At 41.3% G+C, this 13,852-nt stretch overlaps 1 protein-coding gene across 3 annotated transcripts in view; it reads right to left on the reverse strand.

The window, feature by feature from the left end:
• Positions 1-3,209: 3,209 nt before the first annotated feature.
• LOC306638172 (interleukin-10 receptor subunit beta-like) overlaps positions 3,210-13,852 on the reverse strand; it is a 60,298-nt gene continuing 49,655 nt past the window's right edge. For 2 of the 3 annotated variants that reach the window (XM_079101353.1, XM_079101351.1), the window contains one exon: positions 3,210-3,520. In XM_079101353.1, the coding sequence (XP_078957479.1) occupies positions 3,233-3,520 (288 nt within the window). In that variant the 3' untranslated portion in view covers positions 3,210-3,232. The remainder of the gene's footprint in view (positions 3,521-13,852) is intronic. The other variant, XM_079101352.1, reaches the window with a different exon arrangement.

Raw genomic sequence — 13,852 nt, forward strand, 5'->3', positions numbered from 1 at the left:
ATAGAGAGAGAGAGAGAGAGAGAGAGAGAGAGAGAGAGAGATACTTTGGGGTCCTCAATTTCTTCTTTTAGGAGACTTGGGCATGGGAAGGTATGTGGGGACATCAGTCCAGCCACCAAGGACAGTTGATGGTGGTCAGATTCTTAGGATCCTTGGGCTGACGTGGCCTTCATTATCTGATCAGTAGATCATGTTGGAAAGTCCCCTGGATGTCAGGCTTCTTAACATACTGTATCTCTCTTTGCTTAATCTATTTATTACAAAGGTTAATTAACAGGGCATGAGGTGATTGTCACGAGTCAGTGAATTTACAGTAACTCAAAGGCCACAGATTTCCCAGAAACTTGGGAGTGATCTGGGAGGTGAGCCCGCCTCGGGAGAGAAGGTGTGAGGATATTTAGCACTAGGCTTTTAGGTTAAAGTAAAGAGTGGCTTTTTTGATCTCCTTTCTACCTGCCTTTTACATTTTTTCTATCCTACCTCAGAGGTACACACTATGGAAGTTTTCCCATTTAAAGACTTTTTCAAATAATGTTCTAGATGACATGAGGGTTTAAGGGTCATTAGGTACATTTCTGATTCCCAGCCAGACTGGGCATTTCTGCTCTCAGCACTGAAAGGCACTTGTTTCTGTGTTGGATTCTTTTCACTTCCTCCTCATGGAAAGGTAAATCCAGCGGGCAGTGTCTTTCAGTAAGTGTGCACTGTTATTTCCACTCTTCAGGACAATGCCCCCTGCCTGTAGGCAATTAGTCACCCAAAAGAAAAATGCCACTTAAGAGTGAAGGGGCCCCTGTAGCTCTAAGCCATGGTATAGTGTTACCATTGGGGTCAAAGGATGTTTCCTGCAAAGCTCTGCCTCCTCTGGGGTCAAGAAGACAGCCCTGTCACCCCACCAGAGCCTATGGTGACTCCTAACTCTGCTGTGCCCATTGCAGAGACCACCGTTGTCCTTTTAAATGATGCTGTGTGCCACCATGCAGTGGCGCCAGTTGACATTTGCTGAACTTGACATTTCATCTAAGATGTAGCCTTTCTCCTTTCTGGTGATCTGTGTCTCCTTGGAAATAAAGTGTAGGGGAAACCATTTTTTTGGTGCAAGATAAATATTAGGTAAGCAGATTGAACATTTTCTACAAATGAGAATGTTTCCCACATAGTTAGGAACTCGGCCAAGTGTTGTGTTAATAACCTTAAGGGTTGAAGATCAGCTTGGATCATTCCGCCTCGAATTCCACAATCGCCTGGTGGCTGCAGCATCTTGGAAAGGAGCAAGAGGCGGGACTGGTTTCTGGCAGATCAATGGAAGGTGACCTGACATGCCAACATGCACTGGGTCTGTCTGAAGCGGTGCTGGGCCACGTGGGATCCTGACTCACCATCTTAAACTGCTTTCTGGAAACATGCTAACCACTTAGTTTAAACAACGCAGAATCCCTTGTTGGGCTGAAACATTCTTATATGGCTACTGATTCTGACACTGACCTTACAAGTTCTGTTTCTCCACTCAATCTCCTTCATTTGCTCAGAGATCATGTCACCTTTCTGTCAAGGAAGAAATAAAACCAATTGCAGCTTAAACCGTGCAGGTTTACCCCCAGGGGCTTTAAAGAATTTCCTATACCATGTCTTATGATAAAAACTACATTCTAGGGCTGGGGAGATAGCTCAGTTGGTAGAGTGCCTGCAAGCACAAGGCCCTGGGTTCAATCCCCAGCACCACAAAACAAAAACCAACCAACCAACAAAAAAAAAAACCACATTTTACAAAAGTTGTAGCACATTTTATTTGGAGATACACGCACACACACACACACACACACATATATATGTATATATAAACATACACATATATAATATAAATATATCTATATGTTATAAACATATATCTATATGAATATACATAAATATTTATATTTAAATGTCTAGTGATTTCATTTATTTATTTGTGGTGCTGGGGACCTAACCCAGGGCCTTGCACCTGCTAGGCAAGTGCCCTATCACTGAGCTGTGCCCCCAGCCCAATGTCAAATTAACTAAAAAAGTACTCTTCCTATTTTGGGGCCTTTGCTGGATCTGTTTTACTGGACAATCTGGCACAGAAGGGACATTTGTTGCTGGCCTACATTTGTAGAGGTGGTCATACCTGTGAGATGATGTAGCTGGTAGGAAGAGCTGCCGTTTATTGGCTGTCTACTCTCTGCAGGTGTTGGCACAGCATTTTAAATATTTTACTGCTAATCCTTAGGCCTTTCCATTCTCACAGACAGAAGAAAATGACAGGGCACAGACTAGTAAGTGTCTGCACTGGACAAAGCCCAGGGACCTTCTATTCTATGAAGCTCCCTTAGACCCAGCACATGCATGACTGACAGTAGGCAGGGACAAAGAAATACCTTTTGAAGGAATGGATGTCAAAAATGGCAAATGGAAGCCTCGTTCACTAACAGTTACACAAAATATGGTCCCATTAACACTGTTATGGTTTGAATCTTACATGTCCCCCAAAGGCCTGTGTACTAAAGACTTGGAACTCAGCCTATGGCCCTACTGGAATGTGGTAGAATCTTGAGGAGACGAGACCTCATTGGAGGAAGTTGGGTCATTGGGGCCACACCCTTGAAGGGGATATTGGGTCCCTGTGGCTCTTCTCTCTTTGGCTACAAGGAGGTGAATAACCTCTTCCACCACGTAATCCCACCATGATGTACCGTGCTGCCACAGGGCCAGGCAACACATGGATTAGAACCTCTGAAACCATGGGCCAAATAAACCTTTTTCTTTTTAACTTATTTATATCAGGTATTTTGTCATAATAACAGAAAGTTGACTAACACAAACACATACAGATAAGAGAATAAAGCTTTAACAGAGCACCAGGAATACATAAAACACACAGATAGATTGAAAAAGAAATCTTATCAAAGTCTTCCTGAAGTCCAAAAAATCCATGTCTGCCCAGTGTGGTGCTGACCATTTTTGAGCTGAGGCTGGTTTTCAGGTCAGTGGATCAGCACTCTGGAATGATTTCATATCAGCTCCATTTCATTCCAAATTTTAAATATTTTGCTCCTTACAGACAAAACATGGTTCTTGTTTTGGTGAGTATGAGAGGCTGAAAATTATACTCTTTGTAGCCAATTGCTTTTATAATCATTAAAGCCTTTATAGAGCAGTGAGTTCATAGGATGGAGTATTTTTGCACTTGAGCCTTCAAAGCCCAGCTAGAGTTCTAGGTTTGGGGTTTCCTCAGGCTGTCGCTCTGATCACCCTCTGAGGCAGATGAGAGAAGTGGGGAGTCACTGTATGGGTTTCCTCCTTGGAAATGGGTTTCCTCCTTGGAAATGAGCTCTGGGGGTCCTGGCCCAGACGGAGTCCCAAAGCTGCAGCTGTCACCAGGATTCCGCTTGCGGCTTTCACAGTCTTCTGAAATGATACTTAACTTGTCAAAAACTTCATTCTCTTCAGAGAGTGGGAAGGAGAACCACAGAAGTGTGCTATGATGGGGGTTGCCCAGGAACTGCGGGGGAAAGAGGACAGTTTGTTACTAAAGTTTCCCATTTCTTTTTCTGGTCTTACAAAGATTTTATGTAGGATTTCTGGGATGAAAAATACTATTTAAAATGTAACAATAACAGTATGGTGGTTCCTTTTAAGTTAAAAACAGAATTATCACATTATCTAGTAATTTCATTCCTAGGTTTAGTCCCAAGAGAAATAAAAGCAGTCTGTTGAAGAGATATTGATGCGCCCATGTTAACAGCAGCATTATTAACAACTGAAGGTGGAAGCAAGCCCAGTGTCTCTATGTAGACAAACAGACAACAAATATGGTGCATATATACAATGGAATATTATTCAGCCTTAAAAACGAGGAAGTTCTGACACATGCTACCACATGTATGAAGACATTACAGTAGGTGATCAGTCTCCAGAGGGGAAATACTGTATGAGTCCATTTATATGAGGGTAGAAGAGTCAGATTTATAGAGACAGAAAGAAGAATGGTTATTGGCAGGATGTAAGGGATAGGGGATGGGAGTTAGTGTTTAATGAGTAGAGTTCAGTTTTGGAAAATGAAAAAAGTTCAGAATGATAGTGATGTCTACATTAACATGTAAATGTGCTTAATGCCACCAAACTTCATTCCTGAAAAGGGTTATGATGCTAGAACAGAAACCTGCACCTAACGGAAGAAAAAGCAGGCTCAAATCTTCACCATGTCGGCTTAGGAATTGACTTCCTTAACAAGACTCCTAAAGCAGAAGAATTAAAATTAAGAATCAATAAATGGGATGGATTTAAACTAAAAAGCTTTTTCTCAGCAAAGGAAACAATAACATGAAGAAAGAGAGCCTACATAATGGGAGAAAATCTTTACCACATGCACCTCAGAGAGAGCACTAATCTCCAGGATATAAAAAGAACTAAAAAAACTCAACACAAAAAAACAAATAACCCAATCAATAAATGGGCTAAGGAACTGAAAAGACACTTCTCAAAAGAAGAAATATAATCAATCAGCAAATATATGAAAAAATGGTCAACCTCTCTAGCAATTAGAGAAATGCAAATCAAAGCTACTCTAAGATTTCATCTTACTCCAGTCAAAATGGCAATTATCAAGAATACAAGCAACAATAAATGTTGGCGAGGATATGGGGGAAAAGGTCCACTCACACATTGCTGGTGGGGTTACAAATTAATGCAACCATTATGGAAAGCAGCATGGAGATTCATAAGAAAACTTGGAATGGACCCCCAACTTGAGCCCTTGCTTTATATCCAAAGGACTTAAAATCAGCATACTACAGTGATGCAGCCACATCAATGTTTATAGCAGCTCAATTCACAATTGTCAAGCTATGGAACTAATGTAGATGTCCTTCAACAGATGAATGGTGGATAAAGAAAATTTGGCAGATATACACAATTCTCAATTTTCAGAAGAATGAAATAATGGCATTTCCAGGCAAATGGATGTAGCTGGAGAATATCATGCTAAGTGAAATAAGCCAATCCCAGAAAACCAAAGGCTGAATGTTTTCTCTGATATGTGGATACTAATTTGCAATAAGTGGGTGGGTGGCTAGGGAAAAACAGAGGTACTTTGGATTAGGTAGAGGGGAGTGAAGGGAGGAGAGGGACATGTGAGTAGGAGGTAGAGTAGAATGAATTGGACATTATTACTCTATGCACATGAATGATTACATGACTGGTGTGATTCTACAACACGTACAACCAGAAGAATAAGAAGTTATACCCATTTATGTACGATGTGTCAAACTGCACTCTACTGTCACGTATAACTAATTAGAATAAAAAAAATACACCAACAGAAAATCTAAAGTTACCTGACATGCATATATTTTATATCCCTGTAATTTTAATGTAAACTTTATTACTTGTCTCTAATTTTTGGCATGTTTAGTTTTGCTTTATTCATTACTGTGAACTGCTGAGCATCAGTTTGATATCAGTTGTAAAAAATTATAAAAGTGAGGGAGGATCCAAGATGGTGGACTAGAGGGTAACTGCATCTCCAGTCGCTCCAGAACCCAGGATTCAAGAAGGGGAGGAATTGAGAGACTCGGACTAAAATAGAGCATCGGGGTGAGTCTCCCCCACCCGGTGAAGCGCTGCCCGGGCTGCAGGCCCGGATTTGGGTGGCTTATTAGAGTAAAGGCAGAGCAGCTAGAGTCCTCCCCAGGCAGCCCTGCCCACTCCGGTGGTGGGCTCCTCCCACAGGGCCAGATTCTCCAGCATCTCGGAGCAGGCCCACCAGTGAGAGCCTTTCTGCACAGAACCAAGCTTCAGTTCCCTGAACCAGGGCGGTGAGTTCCTGCCCGCAGGTTGCTTCAAGGACCAGGACAGGGCAGCCAGGGACTTCCCCAAGTAGCCCGCAGCCCGGCCCCCTCCGGCGGGAAGTGCCTTTCCAGGCTAGCTTCTCGGAGCAGACCACCCAGTGAGAGCCTTTCCACACAGAGCCAGCCACAAGTCCCCAAGCCAGCGGTGACCTCCGGCCCGCAAGCAGCCTGTGGGACCAGGGCAAGGCAGCCAGAGACCTCTCCAGGCGGACCTGCCCCCTGGCCCCCCGGCTGAAGGCTTTATCCACGGGGCGATCCAAGATGGCGGACTAGAGGGTGACTGCATCTCCAGTCACTCCAGAACCCAGGATTCAAGAAGGGGAGGCATTGAGAGACTCGGACTAAAATAGAGCCTCGGGGTGAGTCTCTCCTACCCGGTGAAGCGCTGCCCGGGCGGCAGGCCCAGATTTGGGTGGCTTATTAGAGTAGGGCAGGGCAGCTAGAGTCTTCCCCAGGCGGCCCTGTGCACTCCAGTGGTGGAATCCTTCCACAGGGCCAGATTCTCCAGCTTCTCGGAGCAGGCCCCCCAGTGAGAGCCCTTCCACACAGAGCCAGCTCCAAGTCCTGGAACCAGTAGAGGACTAGGGGCAGCTTTCCTTGGAAGCACTGCATTATCAAGTTACTCCAAGACTTCAGGCTACTGAAGGCAGGAAGGTGATACACTGGAAATCTACAGGGACAATATAAGCCAACAGAAGAATTCTGCAATATCACAAAGTCCCACTGACGTCTGACCGATATGAGAAAACAAGGGAAGAAAATGTCCCAAACAAACCTAAATACTATATCAATAAAACCCAATGACAGCACAGCAGAAGAAATGTCAGAAAGGGAGTTGAGAATGTACATAATTACATCAATCAGGGAAGCAAACGAGGAGATGAAAGAGCAAATGCACGCATTAAATGATTGCACCAATCAACAGTTAAGGAGCAAATACGGGAAGCAAGAGATCATTTCAATAAAGAGTTAGAGATATTGAAAAAAAACCAAACAGAAATCCTTGAAATGAAGGAAACAATAAACCAAGTTAAAAACTCCATAGAAAGCATTACCAATAGGATAGAACACCTGGAAGACAGAACCTCAGATATTGAAGAAAAAAATATTTAATCTTGAAAATAAAGTTGACCAAACAGAAAAGATGGTAAGAAATCATGAACAGAATCTACAAGAATTATGGGATATCATGAAAAGGCCAAATTTAAGAATTATTGGGATTGAGGAAGGCTTAGAGAAACAAACCAAAGGAATGAACAATCTATTCAATGAAATAATATCAGAAAATTTCCCAAATATGAAGAATGAAATGGAAAACCAAGTACAAGAGGCTTAGAGGACTCCAAATACACAAAATTATAACAGACCCACACCAAGGCACATTATTATGAAAATACCTAACATACAAAATAAAGACAGAATTTTAAAGGCCGCAAGAGAAAAGAATCAAATTACATTCAGGGGGAAACCAATAAGAATATCAGCAGATTTTTCAATCCAGACCCTAAAAGCTAGAAGGGCCTGGAACAACATTTACCAAGCCCTGAAAGAAAATGGATGCCAACCAAGAATCTTATACCCAGCAAAACTTACTTTCAGATTTGACGATGAAATAAGATCCTTCCATGATAAACAAAAGCTAAAGGAATTTACAAAAAGAAAGCCAGCATTGCAGAACATTCTCAGCAAAATATTCCATGAGGAAGAGATGAAAAACAGCAATGGCAAATCAGCAATGGGAGGAACTAGCCTAAAGGAATAGCCAAATAAAGGAGAAACCAAATCATGTCAAAAAACAAAAATGAGTCAAATGACTGGGAATACAAATCATATCACAATAATAACCCTGAATGTTAATGGCCTGAACTCATCAATCAAAAGACATAGACTGGCAGAATGGATTAAAAAGAAAAATCCAACAATTTGCTGCCTGCAAGAGACTCATCTCATAGAAAGAGATACCCATAGACTAAAGGTGAAAGGATGGGAAAAAACATACCATGCACAAGGACACAGCAAAAAAGCTGGAGTATCTATCCTCATTTCAGATAATGTGGACTTCAAGCCAAAACTAGTCAGAAGGGATAAAGAAGGACATTACATACTGCTTAAGGGAAGCATAAATCAGCAAGACATAACAATCATAAATATCTATGCCCCGAACATCGGCTCATCCATGTACGTCAAACAAATCCTTCTCAATTCCAGAAATCAAATAGACCACAACACAATAATACTAGGTGATTTTAACACACCTCTCACACCACTGAATAGATCGTCCAAACAAAAATTGAATAAAGAAACCATAGATCTCAATAACACAATCAACAATTAAGACTTAACTGACTTATATAGAATATACCATCCAACAAAGAACGAATACACTTTCTTCTCAGCAGCACATGGATCCTTCTCTAAAATAGACCATGTCTTATGCCACAAAGCTACTGTTAGCAAATACAAGAAGATAGAGATAGTACCTTGTACTCTATCAGATCATAATGGATTGAAATTAGAAATAAATGACAGAATAAAAAACAGAAACTTCTCCAATACCTGGAGATTAAATAATACACTATTATACGATGAATGGATAACAGAAGACATCAGGAGGGAAATAAAAAAATTTTTAGAAGTAAACGAGAACAAAGACACATCATATCAAAACCTCTGGGACACTATGAAAGCAGTACTTAGAGGAAGATTTATTTCATGGGGTGCATTCAACAAAAGAAGTAGAAATCAACAAATAAACGACTTAACACTACAGCTCAAAGCCCTAGAAAAAGAAGAGCAGACCAACACCAAAAGTAGTAGAAGATAGGAAATAGTTAAAATCAGAGCCGAAATCAATGAAATTGAAACAAAAGAAACAATCGGAAAAATTAACAAAATAAATAGTTGGTTCTTTGAAAAAATAAACAAAATTGATAAACCCTTAGCCACGCTAACAAAGAGAAAGAGGGAGAAAACTCAAATTACTAAAATTCGGAATGAACAAGGAAATATCACAACAGACACGAGTGAAATACAAAACATAATTAGAAGCTATTTTGAAAATCTATACTCCAACAAAACAGAAAACCTCAAAGACATCAACAAGTTTCTAGAGACATATGAATTACCTAAACTGAACGAGGAGGACATACACAACTTAAATAAATCAATTTCAAGCAATGAAATAGAAGAGGTCATCAAAAGCCTACCAACAAAGAAAAGTCCGGGACCAGATGGGTTCTCAGCCGAGTTCTACAAAACCTTTAAAGAAGAGCTCATTCCAATACTTCTCAAAGTATTCCATAAAATAGAAGAGGAGGGAACCCTCTCAAACTCATTCTATGAAGCCAATATCACACTGATACCTAAACCAGACAGAGACACTTCAAGGAAAGAAAATTTCAGATCAATATCCTTAATGAACAATGATGCAAAAATTCTCAACAAAATTTTAGCAAATCACATACAAAAATATATTAAAAAGATAGTGCACCATGATCGAGTGGGTTTTATCCCAGGGATGCAAGGTTGATGGAAATCAATAAATGTCATTCACCATATCAACAGACTAAAAGTTAAGAATCACATGATTATTTCAATAGATGCAGAAAAAGCATTTGATAAAATACAGCATCCCTTCATGCTCAAAACACTAGAGAAAATTGGGGTAGTGGGAACATTCCTTAACATTGTAAAGACCATCTACGCTAAGCCCATGGCCAATATCATTCTAAATGGTGAAAAACTGAAAGCATTCCCCCTAAAAACTGGAACAAGGCAGGGATGCCCTCTTTCACCACTTCTATTCAATATCGTTCTTGAGACTCTAGCCAGAGCAATTAGACAAACCAAAGAAATTAAAGGGATACGAATTGGAAAAAGGAACTCAAACTATCCCTGTTCACTGATGACATGATTATATATTTAGAGGAACCTGGAAATTCCACCAGAAAACTCTTAGAACTCATAAGTGAATTCAGTAAAGTAGCAGGTTACAAGATCAATGCCCATAAATCCAATGCATTTTTATATATAAGTGATGAATCTTCAGAAAGAGAAATTAGGAAAACTACCCCATTCACAATAGCCTCGAAAAAAATAAAATACTTGGGAATCAATCTCACAAAAGAGGTGAAAGACCTCTACAATGAGAACTATACAACACTAAAGAAAGAAATTAAAGAACACCTTAGAAGATGGAAAGATCTTCCATGTTCTTGGATAGGCAGAATTAATATTGTCAAAATGGCCATACTACCAAAAGTGCTATGCAGATTCAATGCAATTCCAATTAAAGTCCCAATGGTGTACCTTACAGAAATAGAGCAAGCAATTATGAAATTCATCTGGAAGAATAAGAAACCCAGAATAGCTGAAGCAATCCTCAGTAGAAAGAGCGAAGCAGGGGGTATCACAATACCAGATCTTCAACTATACTACAAAGCAATAGTAACAAAAACGGCATGGTATTGGTACCAAAATAGACAGGTAGATCAATGGTACAGAATAGAGGACATGGACACAAACCCAAATAAATACAATTTTCTCATACTAGACAAAGGTGCCAAAAATATGCAATGGAGAAAAGACAGCCTCTTCAACAAATGGTGCTGGGAAAACTGGAAATCCATATGCAACAGAATGAAACTAAATCCCTATCTCTCACCCTGCACAAAACTCAACTCACAATGGATCAAGGACCTCGGAATCAGACCAGAGACACTGCATCTTACAGAAGAAAAAGTAGGTCCAAACCTTCAACTTGTTGGCTTAGGATCAGACTTCCTTAACAGGACTCCCATAACACAAGAAATAAAAGCAAGAATCAGCCACTGGGATAGATTCAAACTAAAAAGCTTTCTCTCAGCAAAGGAAACTATCAGTAATGTGAAGAGAGAGCCTACAGAGTGGGAGAATATCTTTGCCACTCATACTTCAGATAGAGCACTAATTTCCAGAATCTATAAAGAACTCAAAAAACTCTACACCAAGAATACAAATAATCCAATCAACAAATGGGGTAAGGAAATGAACAGACACTTCACAGAAGAAGATGTACAAGCAATCAAAGATATATGAAAAAACGTAACATCTCTAGTAATAAGAGAAATGCAAATCAAAACTACCCTACGATTTCATCTCACCCCAATTAGAATGGCGATTATCAAGAACACAAGCAACAACAGGTGTTGGCGAGGATGTGGGGAAAAAGGTACACTCATACATTGCTGGTGGGGTTGCAAATTAGTGCAGCCACTCTGGAAAGCAGTATGGAGATTCCTCAGAAAGCTTGGAATGGAACCAACATTTGACCCAGCTATCCCACTCCTTGGCCTATACCCAAAGGACTTAAAATCAGCATACTACAGAGATACAGCCACATCAATGTTCATAGCTGCTCAATTCACTATAGCCAGATTGTGGAACCAACCTAGATGCCCTTCAGTTGATGAATGGATAAAGAAACTGTGGCATATATATATACAATGGAATATTACTCTGCCATGAAGAATGATAAAATTATGGCATTTGCAGGCAAATGGATGAAATTGGAGGATATCATGCTAAGTGAGATAAGCCAATCTCAAAAAACTAAAGGACGAATGATCTCGCTGATAAGCGGATGAGGACATATAAGGGGGGGGTAGGAGGGGTTAGCGTTAGGGTTAGGGTTAGGGTTAAGGAGGGTGGTAAGAAAGGAGGAGGGAAGGACAGTATAGAGGGAAAAGAGGGGTGGGAGGGGTGGGGGAAGGGAAAAAATAACAGAATGAATCAAACAACATTGCCCTATGTAAATTTACGATTTTTAAATAAAATAAAAAAAAATTATAAAAGTGAGTTTTTTATGTTGGAGAGTATGCCATTCTGGTTTTCATTTTATAAAATTCCAAAAACACTCTTAAAAAAAAAAAAAAAGGGTCACGATGGCCAGGTGTGGTGGCACACGCCTGTGAGTCCAGTGACTGTGGTGGGGAGGCGGCCGAGGTAGGAGGATTTCAAGTTCAAGGTTAGCCTGGGCCACTCAGTGAGACCTTGTCTCAAAAGGAAAAAGAAAAAAGGTTGGGATGTGGCTGAGTGGTAAAGAGCCCCTAGGTTCAATTCCCAGGATGAACAAAGAGGGGAAAAGGAAAAAAAAAAGATCACAGTGGGAATTTTGTGCCACGTGTATTTTAATTTTACCACAACTTAAAAAGATGTGGCAACAAGATGAGTGATTCACTTGCCAGGTGATCCCAGGTCACCCTCTGGTAGTTCCTTGCTTTCTGTGGTGTGCTGGGGACTGGCACATGTGAAGCATGCACTCTACCACCGAGCCACCTGCTCAGCTCAATCACGATGCCGTGGGGCAGACAGCCTGGCTGTCATTTCCTCTAGGAAGCAGGGAGATTACAGGCCTTGGAAGAACATGGTCTCTCCATGCAGCCTCAGGCTGAGTTAGGGGCCCTGTTTGACATTCCCTGCCATCCTTCCTGCCCCTTGATTTCAGCCTTTAGCCCTGCACTCTCGAGGATTCCAGGGGCTACTGGCCACTTGAAATGTGGCAAGTTTTAGTCTATGTGTGTTGTGGGAATTATACACCATTATGTAGAAGGTTGTGTAAGAAAAAGAACGTAAAATACCTTAATAATTTAAAAACATGTTGGTTACATGTTGAAGTGATGCTATTTTATATACACCAGGTTACATAAAACACATGACTAATGTTTATTTCACCTGTTGCCCTTTACTTTTAAAAATCTAGCAAATTTTAAATATGGTTTATGACTTGTGATATGTTCCTATTAAATTGTGCTGTCTCAGTACATCTGATGGAACTGACTTGTCACATGTCATTTCTCTCATAGACAGCGCCAATTAAGGACAGGGACCACAGTCCAATGGCACTTATCTCTTCAACACCTTGAGCAATGAAGATGCCCATATATGTTTCTGGAAACCTCTGCCCATTTCATTGTCTTCATTCTTCATCCAGATAGCTCAGCAATGCTCTTAATAGTCACAACTACATGGAGAAACATGTAACGGGGAAAATTTTTTTATAGCTTTGCACTTGTAACCCATCCCCTCCAGACAGAATGTCTCTGGTTCCATCTTTCATCCATTAACCTGTTCTGTCCTGCTCAGACTTTTGATGTGCATCGGCTTAAGTAGAGAGAGGCAGCTGCTCTACCTGCTGGTGTGGACCTGTTACGATTTCCACCCAAGGAAGGGAGGTGGGGAGGCCAGGGGAACTGTGTCCAGTTCCTTGCTGGGCAACAGAAAAAAGCTGGGAGGAAGAGGAAGCTCCCTAAAACCTCCTATCGGGTGGATTCATGGTGAGAGTCTTGCTGAAGTTACCCTTTATTCTCCTGGGAAAGGCGAAAGGGAAGGAAAGCAAGAGAAGGTGAACTAAATTTCAAAAAAGCAAATATTGGCTGAGTCTCCTGGGTGGACACGCAGAGACACGGGTGGCAGCTCAATGGCTCAATGCTGAATGATCCTCATTGCTCTATCAACTCGAAGCGCCCTCCCCAGTTCATCTCCCTAGATTCAAAATCATTCTCTGCGTTGTGATGAACCCATTCCGTACACTGAGAGAAGCCAGAGAGTCTGGTGTTGAGGGGACCCCATATGCTCTTAGTGTTCTGAAACGTCCTTCCCCCTTACTCTTCTGGGCCCCTCTCCAGCACCCCAACCTCCTCGTTGCTCAGATATTACAGAACTGCTAGCCTTTGAGGTCAGAGCTCATTCCCGCAGCCCCCTGCATTACCTGGCCTCAGCTTTGATCTGCCATCTGTTCTTTCCTGTCTGACCAGTTTCTTTGATAGAAAAGCCAAGCAGCAAAAATAGCAGGTGAATAGTTTCCTCTGGGTTCTCAGTGAACAAAACACCTTCTACCCAGAGCAAAGGGCCTGCCCCTCTTTGTTGTTCTTGCTTCAATTGGTGCCTTCACAAAAGCTCAGGCCTAGAGGATTCTCGACCTTTCTGGTGCTGCAGAGCTTGCTAGC

The sequence above is a fragment of the Sciurus vulgaris genome, assembly GCF_902686455.1.
Source record: "Sciurus vulgaris genome assembly, chromosome: 10".
NCBI lineage: Eukaryota > Metazoa > Chordata > Mammalia > Rodentia > Sciuridae > Sciurus > Sciurus vulgaris.